The sequence below is a fragment of the Mchenga conophoros genome, linkage group LG19, assembly GCF_057382185.1.
Source record: "Mchenga conophoros isolate Kocher_MC1m ecotype Shallow Benthic linkage group LG19, M_conophoros_male_GT1.1, whole genome shotgun sequence".
Classification (NCBI taxonomy): domain Eukaryota; kingdom Metazoa; phylum Chordata; class Actinopteri; order Cichliformes; family Cichlidae; genus Mchenga; species Mchenga conophoros.
This window is the reverse complement of record NC_140544.1, coordinates 6,600,338-6,626,379: the sequence shown is the minus strand read 5'-3', so window position 1 is coordinate 6,626,379 and position 26,042 is coordinate 6,600,338. Positions and strand designations below refer to the sequence as shown.

Below are 26,042 nucleotides of genomic sequence, written 5' to 3'. Positions count from 1 at the left end.
AACTGATGAGTGAAAAATGAGTGGAAAGTATTTATAAAACCTTGAAAAAGATCAGAGAACTATTACTCAAGACCAGTGGAAAATATAAGAAATAAATTTAGAGGTTTTTTATAATCGCTTTGTTGTTTGAATCAATTAAAGTCACACTACACAAACCAAGCCTCCGTATTTATTTGTGTTTGGATGTTCTGAGCAGACAGCTGGGACTTCCACTCAGCCTGACCCCTAGTGGTTGAACGATTTCTCAAGACCACTTTTAAAAAATAAGAAATAAAGTCTGTCTCCTTATAAGCAAAATATAAAGAAATGAGGTTTGACTCAGTGCTTTTGCACAATATTATACTAAGAAATCACAAGAAAAAAATAGCAGCTGCACAGCTAGTGATTGAATTTGTCTCATATTCAATTCTTAATTGAATTTATCACTTGAATAATCAGTCCTGTAAATGCCTCCTGTGATCTATTTACAGCTTGTTCCGACCTCTCATCCACAGTTTATCAGCCTGGCAGACCAACATGACAGACTTTGGCTACATGCTACTATGTTCTGCTTTAAACTCTACAGTTTCCTGTCCACAAAAAGGGGTTTTAATTCAGTTATGGCTCCCTGGCAACTGTATGACCCCCCCTGTTATTGCTGGAACCAGAAACTAACATCGTGATGGTCCTTGTCAGATTAGGCCAATCAATGACACACTGACCAGAGGACAGCGGAAAAAGAGAAAGAGGAAGAGGAGGAGTAGAAGGAGAACCGAGGGATGCGCGTGGATGTGTGTTTGTTGAGGGAGGGGGGCAGCTCCTCCCATAATTAAGTTAGTGTGCTGCGCTGGAGGTCCATGTTTACGGGGCAGACGAAGTAGTTTCCTTCACTCTGTGGAGACTGCAGGAGAAGCTCTCTCACTCTCTTCTGTCTCTGGTTATTTCTGCAACTCATCCCTCACTGCGCTGCGACTGGCTGACCTACACGAGGACAAGACGGGGGGTGAAGAAGCAGCAGCAACACCTGCCTAATCCTTCACTGCTGCCGCCATCCCTCCGTCCGTTCCCGCTTCCTGCCCAGTCTTGGACCTCGTCTCCGCCGATCTCTCCGCCACCCCCGCTGCCATCATGTGCGACTGTTTCCACCTGGCCTTTCCCAACTGGCACGCTGCCTCCTCTGGGACGAGTGGGTATCGTTATCTTTACGCTCGCTGCTCTCCTCCCCCCCTTGTTTTTTCTCCGTATGACTTAGCCCGTTCTCCCCAGAGCAATTCGCCGATTGAGCAGCAGGGTTCAGTAGTGCAGTGGGAGAGATTTTGTTTGCGTGCGTGCGTGTGATGGAGAGAGGCAGTGAGCGAGTGTAAGGCGGTTGGTGCTGATGCTGAGCTGTGTTGCTGGGTGTGTCTGCAGAGCGCAGGGGAGTGTTTGAAGATGTCATCATCGAGAGGATGTCAGGCAGCTCTGCGTTTCTCTCCTGCTCTGTTTGAAGCGCAGCCTGAAAGGCAAACAGACCTGATATTTTTACCGTGGCAGTTCAGCAAATCAGGGTTAAAAATAGAAACATGACAACTTAGACTGAAATAAAAAAACGAACAAACACTGAAATGTGTACAAAAAACATGCCCAAAATTCCCAGGAATATCTGTGATGAAAAATGAATCCAACAGCTCTGTATAATTTAATCTTGCATCCTTTTTCCTACTAACTTTGTTACCATTTGGAGTTTAAATGAATCAGATATAAATTTGTTTGGGTCAGGGTTAGTGGGCTTGGACCATATATAGTTTATGTGCACATGTGAAATATTTTTAAATTAACATTTTGTAGGAAATAACCCTGTTACACATTTGCAACATGTATGAGTCATTCTGTGTTTTGAGTTGAGTGGATGTTTTCTGGTGCACGGACTTTCTTCTTAAAATGTGCCTTACAAGCATAATTAGGGAAGGTGTTCTTACCAAGGCTGCAAAAAGTCAAACAGTGTAATGAGTTTCAGCAACATAAAAGGCTGATCAGATATTCAGGGTCAGGAGAAAACGATAAGCACGCTTATCTGAAGTTTCTATCGGCCTAATTATGAAAAATGTGTTTATAATAAACAGGAAATCTGTGTTTTTCATTAGTGGACATCCACGATTACACGGTGAAGACATTCCTTACTGTCTTGAAAAATGATGAGTTAAGGGCTCAGCTGATGCTTGCTGTAAAAAGGAGCATGAAACATCACATTACTGCTCCCCCTTTCTATTTCCCACAGTTCTCCTCATTTACTTCCATCTCTACTCTGAATTAAATCTCCCTCAAAATGATGCGAGGTTTGTTTTGCTTTGAGAAGCTTCAGGCAACGCTCAAGGTCAAAGAGAGAGAGAAATAAAAAAAGAGAGACAGGGAGGAAGTTATCCGGATAAGTGGCTGATCAACAAGACACTGGAAGCCAAAACGAACAATCCTGATCCATTATGGAGTATCACGCCTGAGTTGGACAAATTCATTTTTAATATGTGTGGACTGTTCCCATGTTTATTTTTGTTTAACAGCATGTCGTGGGAACACGGGCAGATTAGGATGCAAATTCCAGAGCTGTGACGAAACTCGCTGTAAGTTTGAAGCAGATTAATAGATTGAAAGCATGCGCTTTGGAGTCTCATGTTAATATAATCCATGCAGAAAATCTAATTCAGCTTTTTTTCCCTCCCTTGACTAAAATCCTATTATATTTTGGATCCCAGCAAACTGCTTCCAACTAAAAGGAGCTTGTGTCTGACTGTTGCACAGGAAAAAAACAAACAAAAACGGAGAGGAATCCAAATCCACGAGCACAAATAATGAGCTGTATTACTTTATATTAGTTTAGTGAAGACTTCAGGGAGCTTTTAAAACAGGAAACACAAAGTAGAGCAGAGGGTGGTTATGTAAGAGATGAGCTGAGGAAAATACAACACGATACAGTTAGGATTTGCAATGCAATTCTACAGTTTAGATTTTTGTTTACGATCTTATTTGAATCTTTACCCACATAAACAAGAATATGTAGGTTTATATGCCATTGCATTGCATTATTTAGTTTAAGTGCTCACACATCAGTGTTGCTTGAAAGCAGACACGCCGGCCTGAGCCCGCAGAGATCAGCCACACCCAAATCCAGCACCAAATCATGCAGGTTCTGCACCACAAACGGCTTACTCATCTATGGAGGGTGCTTTGAATCTGAAAAATATAATAGAAAGTCAGATTGAAACATTAGGCTTTGCTTTCCTCTAACTTCTGATAAGTCAAACAAAAAATAAAAACTGTGCTCTCTGATTTTATTTTGACATGTTTAGTTGCAAATGTTCGGTGAATATGTGGGAAAGGAGTTTCTAAGAGTGCAGTGCCCGTAGCAGAGGCGGGAATAAAGAACATCCACCTTAAGTGGTGAATAACATAAGGAATGTATCAATCTGTCATTTCAGTCCCCCCGTAGTGTACAATGCACAAACACATCGCACACCATCCACAGTGAGTTACAGTTTTAACTGTGGATGAAAATCCAGATCAAATACTCCACAACACCATCACTGTGTTTCTGTATAATAACAGCACCAGGGTCTAGCCATGCTGGCACCTAAAGGCTGTATATTAAGGATGTAAGTTAAGGATGTGTATAAAGCTTACTTCTAGTGTAACACATGATGCTCACAAAGACAATTAGATGATGATGCTAAGCAAGCATCCTCTGTTTACCATCCCAGTTTTACATGTTTGTGTGCTATCATCTGTTGATTAGCACTACAATCAAACTGCAGTCAAGGTTAAAAGGCAGTCCTTCTATTAGCTGTTCAGAAAGTATCAGACCTAAACTGGTTGCCCGATGATGGATGGCACTAGATGGAAACTTCAGGTACTGCAAAACTTAAAATTAGCTGTGCCACAGCAATGGGAGCTCTTTTATGTCTTTACCCAAAAATCTGTTTACAGAGGCTTCAGTGATTAATGGATCTTTAATGTGTTTGTGCTTAGGTTTGTTTACAGAAAAGACTCAATAAGAACTTATCAAGAATCTACTTAGTAACTCTTTTAACTACTTTAACTAATTCTTCTGATTTGTCAGTTTTTTTTTAACCCACAGCTCTGACCAAACTGAACTTACACCTTGCAGTTTAATACTTATCACTGTTATTAATTTATTTACAATTTCTACCTGCGTAATGTGCTCTTACATATTTACAGAATTGTGATTTTTTTGTATACATCATGCAGTGTCAATAAACAAATCTTAATCTTCAGGATCTATTTCGTAGCTCTTCGATGATTAGCAATGAAACGTAAATTAAGTTTATTAAAGTACAAATGGTCTACATAGAGTTAGTGCATTACATATTCTCAAAATCTCCTTTTTTCTCTGAGTAACATGCAAAGAGTTAAATCTCTGAACCAAAGTTGTCTTGGGGGTTCTTGGAAAACAATATAGAGTGACACAACTTGAGGAAAGGTGTGACTGCGACCTTAAAGTGTCCCGCCTCCTTTGTCCGTCTTAGGCTGAAGAAATCATTTTATCCACTTCAGCAGCCACACTCACACCAGGAATGGTTAAGAGCAGTTTGGAGCTTTTCTTACTGACACAGTTTACGTTCAGGAGTTCAGCAAACAGCAGCTTAAGGTAGGTCAGCTGCTTGCTGTAACATCATGGGAAAATCTTTACTATTTTTGCCAGTCAGACCTGGTCTGAAAGAGAAGGATGTTGATGAGTGCATGAGAAGGATTCTTCTCTTTCACTCGCTATTTCAGGTAATGGTGTAGGCGGCTGTAAGGACTCTCACATTTTTATGTTTTTTAACATGTCTAGACTGTGTTGTGCTCACTCACTGAGTTCACAGAGAAAATCTTTTGAGATGAATAGATATATGTTGATAAATGTCCTCTTATGCTATTTCTAATCACATGAATCCACAATGACTTTATCAGACGTGAAAAAAAGCTGAGCTGGATTGTCTTTTCATTGCTCTTAAACTGTCTTGAAGGCTTAACCTTGAGGCAGCAACACATCCTGATGCAGTAAGAGGTTTTTAAACCATCACTCTCTTGCCCGAACTTTCTTCTAATGCACTTACACAGGCTGTGAGAGCTCTTCACATGACATACATTACTGTAATGCAGCGGGTGGGGTGTCAGTGTGATGGTGAGTTGAGAAACTATATGGATCTACCATATACACAGGCCAAATGTTGCACATATTTCTGTTATTTTAAGTCATTCTGTTTTTCATTGATGGCTTTAAAAGAAAACTTACTACAATAATTTGTTTTTGCTTCAAATAAGACTTTTGCTTGTAAATTACGATGCGGTGTTTGCACTAATGAAGTTGACACTTTCATTATGGTTTTTTGAGCTCCAAATTTAGCCACAGTTTAGTGTTTTTTGAGGTTTTGTCCTGCAACATATCAGCTATGCCCAAATAAAACACCTAAAGCACCTAGACCAGCGTTATTCCTGCAATGAAAATGATTTGTTTGTCCATGTAGCATTAATTTATTCAACTTTAAGTTCTACTGACAGTACTTTTTTTTTATCAGTACTTATATTTTTTAGTCAACAATACTATAAAACTACAGAAATCATACTGTATGCCTGTGTAATTCTCCACTCGACAAGCCTTGTTTTAAATGTACAACATCCCTGAAACAAAGGAACTCTCAAAATAACGTTAACGAATGGTTTATTTAAAAAGGAATTAACTTGAATAGAGCAGGTAATAATTATAATCTGGTAACTTGATTAATTTGGAGTCAGACTTTCCCTTTTTGGCAGCCTTGATGGGCTAAGCTGAGAGGTTGCAAAGTCCAATCTGTGGGTCAATACAGTGGATCACTTAACAGAGGCAGCAGCTCCCTGGAGGGAATTATTGCCAGGAAGAACTCTAAATAGTCTAATCATCGGCTCCAGAGTCTCCGAGCCTCAAAACAACTGCCAGGGGTCAGACTGGGTGGAAGTCTTATGCTTTGTCTTTGTGCAAATCATTTCTGTATTTTTTTTTATTCATACAACAAAAGGATTATAAAACACAAGTGTGAGCTACTTTTACATGGTGTCGTTTTCATACGAATAGAGGACAGAGGACAAAGGACAGTGATCCCTCTTGAATCATCCCTATTTTTTTATATTTTTCATTTTTATGTTTTTATATCTGAACATTTTCAGGGGCGTGTCTTTTAATTGTCTTTTAACATGTCTTTTAAAGCCACTTAACACTGACCTATGACTTATTCAATTATGAAAAGGGACCCAACTCAAGAGATGAACCAGTGTCTTGATACTTAGCAAAGAATCAGTTCTTTAGGCACTTTGTTACAAAAACACATCATGTTTTTCTGACACCTGTCAGAGGATATTTCAAGCTATGTTTAAGAGTAAAGGTGGTCATCCCAAATATTCATATGCATTAGGATTGTACACACATCTGTTTTTTCCTTTTATACTGTATTTCCAATATATGTTTATACAAGTTTCAATGGATCTCTGCAGCTATTTCACATGTTCCTATCAAAATGTAAAGAAATGAAAGGTGGCTCAAGACTTTTGCACATTACTGTATAATCTGCTACAATTAAATAAATTTCAATATTATGAATCGTGTTCAGTGCATTTTATTTGCTGTTTTTGTAAACGGAGGAGTGTGATTTTTTTGCCAGGTGCCTTTTTGCATGACATATTTGAGGTTTTGTAGTAACAGGACAGACTTTGTTTAGCTGCTGTGTGACCAGACTAAAATCACTTAATGCGATTTTCTATTTATTTAGGGATTAATATGCAAAATATTTACGCAATAAACTTGTGCATGCAGAAAATGAAGCATTAGAGGTCAACAGTTTACGTTTAAAGTATTGCAATACACAGATGTCATATCAGATACTATGTTGTTGTGGTTTTTTTTTTTTCTGAACAGGACCTGGGCGACGGTTGCAAGGCCCAGAGCCTGCCACAGAGGACTCAGTAAGTGAATTTACTGTGACACAAAGTGACATGCTTGTTTTTTCTTCATTTCATTTCTTTGTTAGTTACTGTAAGTTTTGTGCTGTGACTTCATTTCATTCATTATTAATTTGAGCCATCTGCAGCTGGTGATATTGTCCACTTTAGTGCAGCTTTATATAATGATGTTGATTTTTTCAACATGAATACCGACATCTTTCCATGTGTCAGTATTCCTTCAAATTTTTGAAACCGGAGGGAAAAACTGTCACAACATAACATAACATAACATAACATAACATAACATAACATAACATAACATAACATGAGGGCATTATATTGTGTAAGTAAATGTGTCACTGTGAATGAGTGACAAGGGAGTAGGTGGTCCTACTGGGTCATCAACACTGTGGAATAATAACATTAAAGCTGTTAAATCAATAGTTCATATACTTCAGACTATAAAATTTTACATTTACAGATGTGTGTATTATGTCCTTACTGTTTTTGTCCTGTTTTTATATTTTTCTTTTCATTTTAATCCCCCTTTTCCATATTTAGCACATTTTCACCAACAAACAGCTGAAATGTTTCATTCCATAGAAGGAAATCTACTGTATGTTCTCAACGTTGTCATATTTAGGATTTTGTATTATACAGTGACAACAGACTGTATGAAGTAACGCGTCTAGATCACCAAAGTGATCAACAGTTCAGTTTCTGTTTGAAGGCGGTCACATATTCCTGTGCCTTAAAACTGGATCCACCATGTTTGATTGATAGATTATGATGTTGATGTTGGAGTCTGAGCTAATAAATACTGAACAACAGTTATTTTAACTTTACAGCAAAGCAAATAGAGACAAGACTTAGTGCTAATGGAGACTTTGCACAGATAGGCAAATAACAACAACCCATTACAACTTACACTTTTTATCAGAGAAGAAATTTGTACAAATCAGTGTATAGTATTTATACAGATTGGCTGACTAATATTTGTGCTGCACTGAAAAATGATCACATCAGTCTAATATAAACAAGGCTGTCACCGATCATGGGCTAGCAGCTGAAAAACAACAACTTTTGGTTAATTCTGGTTTGGATGATGGATGATGAAAATGAGAATCTACACTTCATTCTCTCACACACACACACACACACACACACACACACACACACACACACACACACACACACACACACACACACAAAGTACACATGCACACAGTATTTTGCTCAAAGTGTTGGCCTGACAGACTAGCCAACGCTGCCATCTCAGGAAACACACCAATAATGTGACAGTTTTTAAATGCCAAATAGCTAAACACCCAGTCAGTGATGCTTTTGGCTAAACAAGGTGCTATCGCACTATCTGGGATCCAATTTTCCTCCATATCTTTTTTTTTTGTTGTTTATGCTGCAGGTGCAGCTGCATGAGTTTTAATAAGAAAACATTTTATATGCAGCTCAAGAAAATAGATGCTTTCTAGGCTTGATAATATCCAAATGAAATGATATGAAATTTCTTAGGGGTGATGATGAAAACAGGTTTGTTTTCATGTTTACTGACCTTATGTCCATGCAGATGTGTGATGAGCCATCTCAGTTCGCAGAGAGTGAGAGACCACGCCCACAAGGGTCATCTCCAGTTGAGGAGTATCCTGAGACTGAAAAATACAGTGACAGTGATAAAGAGGTACAGAGAAACACCACACATATTTTAAGTTACGTGTGCGCTTCATGTTTTAAGGTCCTACAACATCACTCGATCCCATATGAGTAAGCACTTGGCATGAACCAAGCTCAGCCCCCCCCCCCAAACTTTTAGCTTGTTTAGTCTTGAAAATCCAGTTAAGACAATAGAACAGAACATTGTTTACAATACAACCATGTCCAAAAAAATCAGGCTTCTCTGGCAGAAATAACTGGCTTTCTTTTAATTCTTCACCTCAGCTGGGAAATTATAACGCTGCTACTTCACTGCATGTAAACTCACAGTTATTGAATAGTCTGCGTGTAAGTCAACGGTCTATTTTTCAGGCCAAAAAATAAATGAAGTTAGAAAAACAAACTTGTGACTGAAAGAAAGAAGTTTGTGTATTCGACTCAGTTATACTCACACGGCTGCATGTCCTGAAATGACAAAAAAAAAAGGTGAAACTGAAGAAGACTGTTTCTGGACAGCATCCACATGAAAATGTAGAAACTGTGAAAGATAACATTGTGTTTTTATTAGTTGTTCTATTACTTACTTTCTATTACTTATTTCTCTTTACAGATTTGTGTGCTAATGTGTGGTCCAAGATGAGCTCTGCATTGTATAATATTGCAATAACTTGGCTACTCCCCTGTATAAATGAATGTACCCTCCTGATCTGAGTATTATAAGATTACTTTTTAAACCCCTTTGCTCCTCTTAAACTCCTTTTAGTGTGAAGCAGAGCATGACCCACGCCACAAAGGTGGGACTGGAAAGAAAACTAAAAAGTCTGGGCTTGGGTCCATGTTTGAAAAGCGCTCTACTCCAAAGATGAGTAAACTCAAGGTGAGACATTTCTAGCTTTTCCTCTGTGTACTGCATTTGTAAATCCTTTCAAGCTATGCAACTGCAGAAAAAAAAAATCAGTGCTAAAGGTAAAATGACTGTCCTTTTTTTGCACTGGCAGGAAGCTGAGAGCCCTGAATCTGAGGTGATAGTGAAAACGGCCAAAGATGGATGTGCAGAGGGTCTCATTTATGGTGGAGGGGGAAAAGAAGGGATTTTCATTAAGGAAGTAGTGCCAGAGTCACCAGCCTCCAAAAATCTAAAACTGAAAGAAGGTAAACCTGCGGCTAAAAATTTGTCTCATTAAAATTATTATAGGTTTAAAGTCTCTATATTATTACATTACATTACTATGTATTATTACATTCTGTATTCTACTTGATTTTATGTTATGCTATTGTAGAATTTTTAATTTGCAATATTCAATTGACAATTACACTGCTCAAAAAATTAAAGGAACACTTTTAATAAGAGTAAAACATCAAGTCAGTCAAACTGCTGGGATACTGACGTGGTCAGATATGTAGCAGAGGGGCTTGCTAATCAGTTTCAGCTGCTTTGGTGCTAATGAAATCAACAACAGGTACACTAGAAGGGCAATGGTGCGACAAAACAGGAATGTTTTACAGGTTGAGGCAACCGAGATCCTGGGTTCCTCCTTGTAGGCAATGGTACCTGGAGGATGAATGAATTGATACCATTGACTGGTTCCTACACTCATCTGACCTAAATTCAACAGAACACCTCTGGGATGTTATGTTTCGGTCCATACAATGCTACCCCGTTGTAGGAACCTGGTAATGCCTTGGTCCAGATTTGGAAGGAGATCCCCCAGGACACCATCTGTTGTCTCACTGGAAGCATTGCCTGAATTTGTCATGCATGAATTCAAGCACAAAATGACACCCAACTACAACTGGCTGTCATTTTGAGCTGCTGCAATGAAATTTTGGCAAAATGGACTAGTCTGCTTTTTGAATTCAGCCCCCTGTAAGTTGATAATTTTTATTTCAATCAAATGATGAGGCCATTCATTCCTAACACATTACCCAGTTCTTATCAGCGTCGATATCCAGCATGATTTTTTTCCTCCCATTGAGATCTTATGTGTTTTCAAAGTGTTACTATAATTTTTTTAGCACTGTACGTTGAACACAAGCAAATGTTAATGTTATTCTTTATTTGATTTTTTTATTGAACACTTCAATTTTTATCAACTAAAAATGGGACTTAAAAGTCTGCTCATCAAAGTCCTTTTGAAATATTTTGTCTTGTCTACACAGGTGATCAGATTTTGAGTGCCACTGTGTATTTTGACAACATGTCATATGAGGATGCCATTCAGATTCTGGAGCATGCTCAGGCATATAAACTGAAGCTTTGCTTGAAGCGCAAGCCAGAGATCACAGAGACCGAACCAGCCATCGAATCTGACGTTATACCTGTAACTATTCTCAAAGTTGTCTGCTCAAACTCTTTGTTAGTTATTTTTATTTGTTAGTAACGACTTACCTTTAATTTTTATGCTTCTTAACAGGAAGAAGACCTCCACACTCCACAGATGAGAGAACAAGGAAAAACTAAAAGACGCGGAGAAGCTCGCATTTCGTGGCCCAAGTTTTCATCCTTTGGAAAAGGGCGAAAATCACGTTTTACAAGGTCTCACAGTTCCTCAGAGGCTGAGGAACAAAGAAAGCTTGAACTCAGCCCAACAACAAGCGACACAGAGTCACCAATAAAAACTCAGGATGCTCTCAAATACAAGAAAAAGCATAAAATAAAACTACCTGGTCTGACAAAGAGAGGCCGGATAAGTTCATCTGAGGAGCAGGACACAGATGTGCAAACTGGACAGATCAGTGGTGACACTCACCACACACAAGAATCTGATATGCTTTCACCTGAGTGCCTTGAAAGCCCCTCAGGAGAAATGCCTGAAGCCTATGTGAAAAAAGATCTGAAAGTAATGAAAGATGTGCAACTTGAAGAAACCAATCTAACGGTCCGTGAAGCTCAACCTATTCAACATAAGGTGGAACTTATCAGTATAGATAGCACTTTGAAAACAGCAGATTTAACTGTGGCTCTAGCAGATCAAGAAAGCCGCTCTCTTATCAAGTCCCCTGAGGGGAAAAAAAAGAAGAAAGAAAGGTCTGAATTAAAAATGAAAATTCTGGGGAAGGATAAATCACACAAGAAAGAAGCAAAAGCAAAATCGTCACCAAAAAGGCTAAAAACACTAGGGGCAAGTTTTGACTTAGCTGATCATCCTGAAAATGAAAAATCTGACTTAATCCCAAACTTTGAGTCACACACAGAAGAAATCCAAGAAAAACACGAAGACAGAAGAACAGGGGAAACTGTCAAACTGACGAAACTCAGTTTGGGTGACGTTGGTGCTGAGGAAATCACAGATGATCCTTATAAGAGACTGGCAAAAAGCAGTGATTTCAGAACCCAACTTCCCAAACGGGAAGAGATTGAGATACCAGGTATGGAGGATAAGTCTGTGAAGACGAGAGCAAAAAGAATTAAAGAACCTAAGGTAAATTATACAGGACAGAATGGAGAATTTCAAGCGGAAACTGTGCAACTGTCAATTGATGTTGACAGTGTGAAAGAGGCAGTTTCTAAATTGCCTGGATATAAGCTGCCTAAAGTTGATACATCTGGCATGCCTATTCCAGAAGAAATTACTGTGATAGATGCAAATGCTCAAAGAATATCAGTGAAAACGCCTACAAAAGTGGTAGACACCAAAACAAAGCATGGAGCAAGTCTTACAAAGTTTGACACAACTTCTTCTCTAGAAATTTCCAAGACTACAGTTAAGCTGTCACAGATCACAACCGGGCAATTAACCTCAGAGGATCTTTTAACTGAAACAACAGTAAAAACTTATAAGGAACATGAAACTAAGAAAAAACAAAGCAGCAAAGAGATTAAAACTGGGACCTATAAAAGAGAAGATATTATAATACCAGGAAAGGAAAGTTTAGAGAAAGTATCTAGTCTTCAGGCACATGTGGCTGATGAAACACGAGGAACAGAGGGTATCAACTCTGAATATGAATCAGATAAGAAATCAAAGAAGGCAAAGATGACAGTGCCTAGCTTTGGGATAGCAAAGCCAGACATAAGAATCCCTAATATTGGAATTGTCTTGCCAAAACAAAATATCTTTCAGCAAAAAGGGGACACAACAAAAGGAGAAAAAGCTGAATTCCTCCGAGAAGTAACGACATCAAAAGATGAAATTAAAAAAGAAAAGGGGCAGAGTGAAGGAGTTGTATGTGAGGTTGTGATTCCTGAACTCGATAGCATTGAATACATTGACTCAGTAGATGGTTCACCAGCCAAAAAGGACAATGGCATTAGGCTTACAGGTTTTGATGTAAATCTTGAGTCAAAAACAAACGTGGATATTTCCCTGGCAAAAAGTGCAGAAACTGAAGAGCATGCAGTTAAATTGCCTCAATTTGGAGCTATTACTACATACATCAGTGTAAATGTGCCCGATGGAGATAAGCCTATAAACACTGATGAAGCTGAGAAAAAAACTCTTGAAAGAGAGGGAAAGGGTAGCAAGTTTAAAGTGCCAAATGTTGGTATCTCCATGCCAAGGGCGAAAGGAATAAAAACGGATTCAAGTCTATCAAAGAAAGGTGTAGCTGTGACACCACCGCCTGAGACCGACGTTACACTTGGAAGTGTAGATGTTTGTATTGCAGAACGAATAATGGAGGCAGAAAAATATGACCAGGAAATAAAACATCCTCGGGCAGAAGGTGATTTTGATAGGCAAGGAGGCAAGTTCAAGATGCCAAAGTTAGGAATTGCAATGCCGAAAATAAAAGGGTCTGAATTTGACTTCAGTGCATCAGAGAAAAATGAAGATATGAAACTGTCAGAAACAAAACGGAAGGTGAAACCCTCTGATGCCGAAATTAGAGCTCCTGAAATGAAAGTTGTAGAAAAGTATGTAGACGAATCACCATCAAAATTTAAGATGCCAACGTTCAAGCTACCTAAATTTGGATCTCCTGTGGCCAACACCAGTCATGAAGTACATGATAAATTAAAAGACATTGAAATTTGTGAAACACAGCTGAAATCAACTGAAGGTGTCAATGTTAACATTCCAACACCAAATACTGATATTGTGGGATCATCTATTGATGTGAAAACAGTTGATGTCAAACCACAGACTGGAATTAAAACTAAAATCGATGTAAGTCTTGGGAGTGCAGAAGCTTTCTTTCCCCAGGAAAAGACTGGAGATGAAACCGAAGTACATGAAAGCAAGTTCAAATTGCCAAAATTTGGAATAACAATGCCAAAAGTAAAAGGACCAGAAGTTGATTTTAACTTATTGAAGAGAGATGTAGATGAAACACTTGAAGAAGCCAAAACTGATGCTGAACGTAAAAAACCCTCTGCTCAAATGGAAACCGAAGATCCTGATATTGAAGATCTGACAAAGGACAATGAGAACTCACTTTCAAAATTTAAGATGCCCACATTCAAACTACCAAAATTTGGAGTTGGTATCCCAAGTGCCACAACAGAAATACCTGATTTGGACACAGGTATCAAAATAGAAGGTGCTGATATTAGTATCCCTGAACAGGTTCTTGAAGTGAACATAGCAGCACCCAGCATTGAATTAAAAGAACATGAAGGCAAAGGAAGTAAGTTCAAATTGCCAAGTCTTGGATTTTCTGTCCCTCAAACAAAAGGACCGGACTTTGATTTAAATTCTTCAAAGAAAAGCATAGATATTACTCTTCCAGAAGCTGAAGTCAAACTCCCTGATGTTGAAGTTGAAAAAAATTCTGCTGAGGTTGAAATGAAAATTGAGACTAAGGAAAAAAAAGAATCACTATCAAAGGTTAAGATGCCAACATTCCACTTACCAAAACTTGGCATTGGTATCACAAGTGCAACAGCAAAAGTACCGGATATGGACAAATGTATCAAAATAGATGGTGCTGATATTAGTATCCCCGAAGAGGTTCTTGAAGTTAACATAGCAGCACCCAGCACTGAATTGAAAGAGCCTTCAATCTCCTTGAAAACCAGTGGATATGAACATGAAGTAAAAGGAAGTAAGTTCAAACTGCCAAGTCTTGGATTTTCTGTCCATCAAGACAAAGCGCCTGACATTGATTTAAGCTCATCAAAGCAAGACGTACATATTACACTTCCAGAAGCTACAGCTGAAGTCAAGCTCCATGATGTTGAAGTAGAGAAACCTTCTGTTGAAACTGAAATTGAAGCTCCTGAGTTCAAAGTTGAGACAAAAGACAAGAAAGGATCACCATCAAAGTTTAAGATGCCTCCATTCCAATTACCCAAATTTGGCATTGGTATCACAAGTGCAACAGCAGAGGTACCGGATATGGAGAAAGGTATCAAAATAGAAGGTGCTGATATTGAGATTCCTGAAGAGGTTCTTGAAGTTAACATTGCAGCACCCAGCACTGAATTGAAAGAACTTCCAATCTCCTTGGAAACCAGTGAATCTGAATATGATGGAAAAGGAAGTAAGTTCAAGCTGCCAAGTCTTGGATTGTCTGTCCCAAAAAGAAAAGGGCCTGACACTGATTTAAGCTTATCAAAGAAAGATGTAGATGTTACACTTCCAGAAGCTAAAGCTAAAGTCACACTCCCTGATATGGAAGTGGAAACTGAAGCTCCTGAGTTCAAAGTTGAGACAAAAGACAAAAAAGGATCACCATCAAAGTTTAAGATGCCAACATTCAAATTACCCAAATTTGGTGCCCGTGACACAAGTGCAACAGCAGAGGTACCGGATATGGACAAAGGCATAAAAATAGATGGTGGTGATATTAGTATCCCTGAAGAGGTTCTTGAAGTTAACATAGCAGCACCCAGCACTGAATTCAAAGAACCTTCACTCACCCTGAAAACTACAGGAGCTGAACGTGAAGGCAAAGGAAGTAAGTTCAAACTGCCAAGTCTTGGATTGTCTGTCCCTGAAACCAAAGTACCTGACATTGATTTAAGCTTATCGAAGAAAGACGTAGATGTTACATATCCAGAAGCCAAAGCTGAAGCCAAACTCCCTGATTTTGAAGTAGAGAAACCTTCTGTTGAAGTGGAAACTGAAGCTCCTGAGTTCAAAGTTGAGACAAAAGATAAAAAAGGATCACCATCAAAATTTAAGATGCCTACATTCAAATTACCCAAATTTGGCATTGGTATCCCAAGTGCCACAGCAAAAGTACCTGATTTGGACACAGATGTTAAAGTAGATGGTGGTGATATTAGTATCCCTGAGGAGGTTCTTGAAGTCAACATTGCAGCACCCAGCACTGAATTCAAAGAACCTTCACTCACCCTGAAAACTGCAGGAGCTGAACATGAAGGCAAAGGAAGTAAGTTCAAACTGCCAAGTCTTGGATTGTCTGTCCCTCAAGCCAAGGGACCTGACATTGATTTAAGTTTATCAGAGAAAGACGTAGAAGTTACACTTCCAGAAGCCAACGCTGAAGTCAAACTCCGTGATGTTGAAATTGAAAAATCTTCTGTTGAAGTGGAAATTGAAGCTCCTGAGATAAAGATTGAAACAAAGGGAAAGAAAGGATCACCATCAAAGTTTAAGATGCCAACATTCCAACTGCCAAAATTTGGAGTGGGTATCACAAGTACAACAGCAGAGGTACCGGATATGGAGAAAGGCATAAAAATAGATGGTGCTGATATTGAGATTCCTGAAGAGGTTCTTGAAGTTAACATAGCAGCACCCAGCACTGAATTCAAAGAACCTTCACTCACCCTGAAAACTGCAGGAGCTGAACATGAAGGAAAAGGAAGTAAGTTCAAACTGCCAAGTCTTGGATTGTCTGTCCCAAAAACAAAAGGGTCTGACATTGATTTAAGCTTATCGAAGAAAGACGTAAAAGTTACACTTCAAGAAGATAAAGCTGAAGTCAAACTCCCTGATGTTGAAGTAGAGAAACCTTCTGTTGAAGTGGAAATTGAAGCTCCTGAGATAAAGATTGAAACAAAGGGAAAGAAAGGATCACCATCAAAGTTTAAGATGCCAACATTCCAAATTCCAAAATTTGGAGTGGGTGTCACAAGTGCAACAGCAGAGGCACCGGATATGGACAAAGGCATAAAAATAGATGGTGCTGATATTAAGATTCCTGAAGAGGTTCTTGAAGTTGGCGTTGCAGCACCCAGCACTGAATTAAAAGAACCTTCAATCTCCTTGAAAACCAGTGGATATGAACATGAAGTAAAAGGAAGTAAGTTCACACTGCCAAGTCTTGGATTGTCTGTCCCAAAAACCAAAGGGCCTGACATTGATTTAAACTTATCGAAGAAAGACGTGCATGTTACACTTCCAGAAGCCAAAGCTGAAGTCAAACTCCCTGATGTTGAAGTAGAGAAACCTTCTGTTGAAGTGGAAATTGAAGCTCCTGAGTTCAAAGTTGAGACAAAAGATAAAAAAGGATCACCATCAAAATTTAAGATGCCTACATTCAAATTACCCAGATTTGGCATTGGTATCCCAAGTGGTACAGCAAAAGTACCTGATTTGGACACAGATGTTAAAGTAGAAGGAGCTGATATTAGTATACCTAAAGAGGTTCTTGAAGTTAACATAGCAGCACCCAGCACTGAATTCAAAGAACCTTCACTCACCCTGAAAACTACAGGAGCTGAACATGAAGGAAAAGGAAGTAAGTTCAAACTGCCAAGTCTTGGATTGTCTGTCCCTCAAGCCAAAGGACCAGATATCAATTTAAGTTTATCAAAGAAAGATGTAGATATTACACTTCCAGAAGCCAAAGCTGAAGTCAAGCTCCCTGATGTTGAAGTTGAAAAACCTTCTGTTGAAGTGGAAATTGAAGCTCCTGAGATAAAGATTGAAACAAAGGGAAAGAAAGGATCACCATCAAAGTTTAAGATGCCAACATTCCAATTGCCAAAATTTGGAGTGGGTGTCACAAGTGCAACAGCAGAGGTACCGGATATGGACAAAGGCATAAAAATAGATGGTGCTGATATTGAGATTCCTGAAGAGGTTCTTGAAGTTAACATTGCAGCACCCAGCACTGAATTAAAAGAACCTTCAATCTCCTTGAAAACCAGTGGATCTGAACATGAAGGAAAAGGAAGTAAGTTCAAACTGCCAAGTCTTGGATTGTCTGTCCCAAAAACCAAAGGGCCTGACATTGATTTAAGCTTATCAAAGAAAGATGTAGATGCTGCACTTCCAGAAGCTAAAGCTGAAATCAAACTCCCTGATGTTGAAGTAGAGAAACCTTCTGTTGAAGTGGAAATTGAAGCTCCTGAGTTCAAAGTTGAGACAAAAGACAAAAAAGGATCACCATCAAAGTTTAAGATGCCTACATTCAAATTACCCAGATTTGGCATTGGTATCCCAAGTGCCACAGCAAAAGTACCTGATTTGGACACGGATGTTAAAGTAGATGGTGGTGATATGAGTATCCCTGAAGAGGTTCTTAAAGTTAACATAGCAGCACCCAGCACTGAATTCAAAGAACCTTCACTCACCCTGAAAACTACAGGAGCTGAACATGAAGGAAAAGGAAGTAAGTTCAAACTGCCAAGTCTTGGATTGTCTGTCCCTCAAGCCAAAGGACCAGATATCAATTTAAGTTTATCAAAGAAAGATGTTGATGTTACACTTCCAGAAGCCAAAGCTGAAGTCAAACTCCGTGATGTTGAAATTGAAAAACCTTCTGTTGAAGTGGAAATTGAAGCTCCTGAGATAAAGATTGAAACAAAGGGAAAGAAAGGATCACCATCAAAGTTTAAGATGCCAACATTCCAAATTCCAAAATTTGGAGTGGGTGTCACAAGTGCAACAGCAGAGGTACCGGATATGGACAAAGGCATAAAAATAGATGGTGCTGATATTGAGATTCCTGAAGAGGTTCTTGAAGTTGGCGTTGCAGCACCCAGCACTGAATTAAAAGAACCTTCAATCTCCTTGAAAACCAGTGGATCTGAACATGAAGGAAAAGGAAGTAAGTTCAAACTGCCAAGTCTTGGATTGTCTGTCGCAAAAACCAAAGGGCCTGACATTGATTTAAGCTTAACGAAGAAAGATGTAGATGCTGCACTTCCAGAAGCTAAAGCTGAAGTCAAACTCCCTGATGTTGAAGTAGAGAAACCTTCTGTTGAAATTGAAGCTCCTGAGTTCAAAGTTGAGACAAAAGATAAAAAAGGATCACCATCAAAATTTAAGATGCCTACATTCAAATTACCCAGATTTGGCATTGGTATCCCAAGTGGTACAGCAAAAGTACCTGATTTGGACACGGATGTTAAAGTAGATGGTGGTGATATTAGTATCCCTGAAGAGGTTCTTGAAGTCAACATTGCAGCACCCAGCACTGAATTCAAAGAACCTTCACTCACCCTGAAAACTGCAGGAGCTGAACATGAAGGAAAAGGAAGTAAGTTCAAACTGCCAAGTCTTGGATTGTCTGTCCCTCAAACAAAAGGGCCTGACATTGATTTAAGTTTATCAAAGAAAGATGTAGATGTTACACTTCCAGAAGCCAAAGCTGAAGTCAAGCTCCCTGATGTTGAAATTGAAAAACCTTCTGTTGAAGTTGGAATTGAAGCTCCTGAGATAAAGATTGAAACAAAGGGAAAGAAAGGATCACCATCAAAGTTTAAGATGCCAACATTCCAATTGCCAAAATTTGGAGTGGGTGTCACAAGTGCAACAGCAGAGGTACCGGATATGGACAAAGGCATAAAAATAGATGGTGCTGATATTGAGATTCCTGAAGAGGTTCTTGAAGTTAACATTGCAGCACCCAGCACTGAATTAAAAGAACCTTCAATCTCCTTGAAAACCAGTGGATCTGAACATGAAGGAAAAGGAAGTAAGTTCAAACTGCCAAGTCTTGGATTGTCTGTCCCAAAAACCAAAGGGCCTGACATTGATTTAAGCTTATCAAAGAAAGATGTAGATGCTGCACTTCCAGAAGCTAAAGCTGAAATCAAACTCCCTGATGTTGAAGTAGAGAAACCTTCTGTTGAAGTGGAAATTGAAGCTCCTGAGTTCAAAGTTGAGACAAAAGACAAAAAAGGATCACCATCAAAGTTTAAGATGCCTACATTCAAATTACCCAGATTTGGCATTGGTATCCCAAGTGCCACAGCAAAAGTACCTGATTTGGACACGGATGTTAAAGTAGATGGTGGTGATATGAGTATCCCTGAAGAGGTTCTTAAAGTTAACATAGCAGCACCCAGCACTGAATTCAAAGAACCTTCACTCACCCTGAAAACTACAGGAGCTGAACATGAAGGAAAAGGAAGTAAGTTCAAACTGCCAAGTCTTGGATTGTCTGTCCCTCAAGCCAAAGGACCAGATATCAATTTAAGTTTATCAAAGAAAGATGTTGATGTTACACTTCCAGAAGCCAAAGCTGAAGTCAAACTCCGTGATGTTGAAATTGAAAAACCTTCTGTTGAAGTGGAAATTGAAGCTCCTGAGATAAAGATTGAAACAAAGGGAAAGAAAGGATCACCATCAAAGTTTAAGATGCCAACATTCCAAATTCCAAAATTTGGAGTGGGTGTCACAAGTGCAACAGCAGAGGTACCGGATATGGACAAAGGCATAAAAATAGATGGTGCTGATATTGAGATTCCTGAAGAGGTTCTTGAAGTTGGCGTTGCAGCACCCAGCACTGAATTAAAAGAACCTTCAATCTCCTTGAAAACCAGTGGATCTGAACATGAAGGAAAAGGAAGTAAGTTCAAACTGCCAAGTCTTGGATTGTCTGTCGCAAAAACCAAAGGGCCTGACATTGATTTAAGCTTAACGAAGAAAGATGTAGATGCTGCACTTCCAGAAGCTAAAGCTGAAGTCAAACTCCCTGATGTTGAAGTAGAGAAACCTTCTGTTGAAATTGAAGCTCCTGAGTTCAAAGTTGAGACAAAAGATAAAAAAGGATCACCATCAAAATTTAAGATGCCTACATTCAAATTACCCAGATTTGGCATTGGTATCCCAAGTGGTACAGCAAAAGTACCTGATTTGGACACGGATGTTAAAGTAGATGGTGGTGATATTAGTATCCCTGAAGAGGTTCTTGAAGTCAACATTGCAGCACCCAGCACTGAATTCAAAGAACCTTCACTCACCCTGAAAACTGCAGGAGCTGAACATGAAGGAAAAGGAAGTAAGTTCAAACTGCCAAGTCTTGGATTGTCTGTCCCTCAAACAAAAGGGCCTGACATTGATTTAAGTTTATCAAAGAAAGATGTAGATGTTACACTTCCAGAAGCCAAAGCTGAAGTCAAACTCCGTGATGTTGAAATTGAAAAACCTTGTGTTGAAGTGGAAATTGAAGCTCCTGAGATAAAGACAGAAACAAAGGGAAAGAAAGGATCACCATCAAAGTTTAAGATGCCAACATTCCAAATTCCAAAATTTGGAGTGGGTGTCACAAGTGCAACAGCAGAGGTACCGGATATGGACAAAGGCATAAAAATAGATGGTGCTGATATTAAGATTCCTGAAGAGGTTCTTGAAGTTGGCGTTGCAGCACCCAGCACTGAATTAAAAGAACCTTCAATCTCCTTGAAAACCAGTGGATATGAACATGAAGTAAAAGGAAGTAAGTTCACACTGCCAAGTCTTGGATTGTCTGTCGCAAAAACCAAAGGGCCTGACATTGATTTAAGCTTATCGAAGAAAGATGTGCATGTTACACTTCCAGAAGCCAAAGCTGAAGTCAAACTCCCTGATGTTGAAGTAGAGAAACCTTCTGTTGAAGTGGAAATTGAAGCTCCTGAGTTCAAAGTTGAGACAAAAGATAAAAAAGGATCACCATCAAAATTTAAGATGCCTACATTCAAATTACCCCGATTTGGCATTGGTATCCCAAGTGGTACAGCAAAAGTACCTGATTTGGACACGGATGTTAAAGTAGATGGTGGTGATATTAGTATCCCTGAAGAGGTTCTTGAAGTCAACATTGCAGCACCCAGCACTGAATTCAAAGAACCTTCACTCACCCTGAAAACTGCAGGAGCTGAACATGAAGGAAAAGGAAGTAAGTTCAAACTGCCAAGTCTTGGATTGTCTGTCCCTCAAACAAAAGGGCCTGACATTGATTTAAGTTTATCAAAGAAAGATGTAGATGTTACACTTCCAGAAGCCAAAGCTGAAGTCAAGCTCCCTGATGTTGAAATTGAAAAACCTTCTGTTGAAGTTGGAATTGAAGCTCCTGAGATAAAGATTGAAACAAAGGGAAAGAAAGGATCACCATCAAAGTTTAAGATGCCAACATTCCAAATTCCAAAATTTGGAGTTGGTGTCACAAGTTCAACAGCAGAGGCACCGGATATGGACAAAGGTATGAAAATAGATGGTGCTGATATTGAGATTCCTGAAGAGGTTCTTGAAGTTGGCGTTGCAGTACCCAGCACTGAATTAAAAGAACCTTCAATCTCCTTGAAAACCAGTGGATATGAACATGAAGTAAAAGGGAGTAAGTTCAAACTGCCAAGTCTTGGATTGTCTGTCCCTCAAACAAAAGGGCCTGACATTGATTTAAGCTTATCGAAGAAAGATGTAGATGTTACAGTTCCAAAAGCCAAAGCTGACAAAGCTGGTAAGGCCCCTGAGGAAGACATCAGCATTGATGTTCCCGGAGTTGATGTCATACTACCAGAAGTCAAAACAGATGTACATCTTCCAGATACCGACCTTAAAGAATCCTCACATATTATCATAGAGGGGGGAACCGATACAAACCTTGAGGCTAAATTGAAAAAGCCAAGATTTTCATTGCCAAAATTTTCATTTTCCAAGCAAAGTGTAAAAGACCCTGAAGTCGATATCAGTCTCCCAAAAACTGATGTTATTTTTCTGCAAGGTGATATAGTCAAACAACCTGACAATGAGTTCAGTATGGAAGTAAGTGATGTGAATAAAGGAATTAAAATTGATGCAGCACCCGGCATTGACTCTGAAGGTTTAGCTGTAGATGTGAAAGCTAAAGGAGGTGAGATATCTGGAAGCAAGTTTAAAATGCCAAATCTGGCCATCTCAATGACCAAAGTTAAAAGTCCTGAAACAGATTTAAGTTTATCAAAGAAAGATGTTGATATTTCCTTACCAGAGGTAACAGCTGACATCAAACTACTCCATATTGAAGGCAAAGAAACTGAGGGTTCTACTTCATTACCGGAAACACCTACAATTGAGGCCGAAGTCAAGTCAAAACGACCAAGTTGGACATTTCCAAAATTTTCCTTTTCAAGGACAGCCGATAAGGCCCCAGCTATTGATGTCAAAATTGAAACACCCAAAGCTGAGATTATATCAAGCAAAACAGAAGTCTGTCTAGCAGAAGCTGAAATCAAAGGACCTTCAATGGAAGAACCACCTGCTGAAGAAACTGAAACAAACTTGAAAAAACCTAAATTTTCACTTCCGAGATTTTCTTTTTCAAAGTCAAGTATTAAAGAATCGGAGTTAAGTGATGAGCTTCCACAAGCTGATGTTTCTGTTTCAGAGGGAGAAATAAAAGTTAAACAACCTGAAATGGAAATTAAAGCTCCTGAGAAAGAAGCTGGGCAAGGAAGCCCATTTAAGTTCCCAAATTTAGGCATTGTACAAACAAAACCAAAAGGACCTGAAGTGGATTTAAAATCATCAATAAACAATGTTGACAGCAAACGGCCAGAAATAAAAGCAGAGGTCAAAATCTCAGAAGAAGTCAAACAATCGTCATCTAGTTTGGGAATCAAGTCTTCTGAGACAAAAGCAAAATCAAAAGATGCTGAAGGATCCCCTTTAAAAGAAAAAATTTCACCACTGAAAATGCCAAAATTTAGCAGTGCTTCCTTTGACGTTACCATGGAAGCACCCAAAACAGGAAAAGTAATTGACATTCATGGATCTAAACCTAAGGAGGACATTTCTGTCACCGACAAAGATTCGATTGTTAATATTAAAATGGATTATTCCAAAGGTATAATATCAGAATCCGAAACACCCAAGACTGAGACTGATGTTGTGGGTCTTCCATCACCAAGTAAATTCAAACTACCATCTTTTAAAATGCCCAGGCTTAGCTTCTCAAAGTCTAAACCTGAAGAGGAACAGCTTCCTGCTGAAATAGAAGATAAAGAAGCTCAACTGGAAATGGAAGTTGAAACAAAAGGAGAAAGTAAATCACCAAAAATGATTCTGACATCATTTGGTGAGATCCTAAAGACTATTGATGTTGAATTTGATGTTCCAAAAGCAGACCAAGTTGAAGAAAATCTTGTAGTCTCAAAAGAAGTTCAAGAAATAGGCGAACATGCTGGAAAGCAATTAGAAGCAAAGGAAAAAGGAGCAAGTACCATACAAGATATTTCCAAGAGTCCCGAGAGGACAGGTTGGTTTAAATTTCCTAAGTTTGGCCTGTCTTCCCCTTCAGAAGCCCCCAGTGCTCCTGAGAAATGTGAACAAAAGGATGAAAAGAGTCCAGTAGGGGGAATGGGGGACGAGGAAATTAGCCCCACCTTTTCTGTCCAATCATCGGATGCCTTCGCTGATATAAGTTCTGCAGTCACAAGTGAGCATGTTGGCCCATCCATATCTTCCCCAACAAAGGTAACTGTCAAATATTCTGATCCAAATGTTGCTACTGAGCTTGAAGAGACACACAGTAACATCTTTACTTCGGCCACGAGGACTGAACTGATCTCAGTTCAGCCTAACTTACCGGAGAAAATCACTATTCTGTCCTCTGGAATATCATCGTCATCAGAAGACACGTGCAGATTGGAATCGAGAAAACTACACGTCATTACAACAAATATACAAGCAACCCCAGAAGCACAGCATGCCCAGTTACTAACTGATATTGAAGCTGAATTAGCTGAAGGCCTTCCCTTAAAATCAGAAGCTAATGAAACTACATCATGGACTGTGGAAGGCTCAGACAGTGGCAACAGAGCGGTGTTTGAGAGGCACTTAGTGACGAAAACCTCAACTGAAAGAAGTGAAAGCAGAGAGACAATTGTTATAACCAAACAAATTACTCATGTATTTGACTCTTCTGAGCCCATCTCTGGTGAGACAGCGTCATCTATACAGCGACTGAGAGACTCTGTGCACTCTGAGAAAATGAGGTTCTTTGACGATGCTGAGAAGTGAGGCAACTGGAAATAATTCATGTGTAAAGATACTATTTCTCTTTGCCTAGACCTGAATGTCAGAGGAGACAAGTGAATGAAAACATGCTGGAAACTGGGAAAGGAAGTTAGCATGTTTAACTTACCGATCACAGAGAACAATCTGTCAGTGTTCAGGCATTACAACATGATGGTGATGTGCTGTGCTATGATGCTGACCTACAAAAAAAATATGCATTCCTGTAATTCACACTGACAGTCTGTTGAAGATACTAACAATGTGTATAACTGTGTCCTTACTTCAAATTGTAGCAAGGCCTTAGCAAATATCCTTGCTCAAGATGCAGAATGTTTGACTTTTGCTTACCAAAATCTCTAAAACTCATTTTGCAGTTTTTCACTATTGACTAATTTACTTGTGTGTGTACTTTACAAAATGATAATCACCAGTGCCGTCAACTAAAATTTCTGACTGTTTGAGACTGATGCAAAAATCAATTTATTTTACTGACATTCCAAATTGTGTTTACAGTAATTTCACTATAACGCTTACAGTATATACAAACTACAATAGCATAATGCAGTTAAGATAGAACAAAGAATATGTACGTATTGCACCAAGATACTGTTGTCGCTGTAGCTAAAATGTAAAGAGACAATAGCAATGCAAAGCTGAAATGAAAAGCGTATGATCAAACAGAGCAAATGTACTGCTAAAACTATATTTTTTATTAATACTTTGCTACTTTGAACCTAATTTGCCACACTAGAAATCTGTCTGGACTCTGTTTTCTTTCCATATCTCTGTACAAAGTGGGGCTATTGAACCGGCTATATAAATAGCTTTTAATGACCTTTGAAATTTTATTGGATAACTGCTCGTGTTTGTATTCTGATAGGCTTTAACTTAACTTGTTTGCAAAGTTATAGACAATAAATGCTATTATATCCAAAACTATGTTTGTGTGTGTGTTTGTGTGTCTATAGTGAAATTAATAAAAAGCACAGTTTTCAATCTGTAGTCAATATGTTTGCACACTAGATGGAGACAAAGTTCATAACTATGGTAACATATCATCACGAATATGCTTCATGTTATATACAGATAATTCACAGTTTACTGTGTGAATAAGTCCCTGTGCACAGTGTGAAACTTCTGTGTTAGCTTAACTACAGATTTCCTTGTTATGGCCTTTTTTACAGCAATTGAAATTCCTTCACAAACCTCATTTAAATATCATGAAATATACAGAACAAGAAAAAAAAGCTTCTTCCACTCCAACTTTGAAAATGTAAAACGTATCAGTATACCTTACAATTACACCATAGCGTGCCAACTATCAAGCACTCACTCGTTGTCTACGCTCACCGAATTGTTATGTGCTGCCTTCAAGAGCGTCCCGTCACT

The 26,042-nt window shown here is 38.9% G+C and overlaps 1 protein-coding gene across 1 annotated transcript; it reads left to right on the top strand.

The window, feature by feature from the left end:
- The first annotated feature begins 838 nt into the window (after window positions 1-838).
- LOC146551563 (uncharacterized) lies at window positions 839-25,592 on the top strand. The gene is made up of 7 exons (XM_085256832.1): window positions 839-1,165; window positions 6,902-6,948; window positions 8,513-8,623; window positions 9,359-9,472; window positions 9,594-9,747; window positions 10,756-10,916; window positions 11,010-25,592. Exons 1-7 carry the CDS (start codon window positions 1,108-1,110, stop codon window positions 24,654-24,656), a joined length of 14,292 nt encoding a protein of 4,763 aa, XP_085112958.1. The 5' UTR covers window positions 839-1,107; the 3' UTR covers window positions 24,657-25,592.
- The last annotated feature ends 450 nt before the right edge of the window (window positions 25,593-26,042 follow it).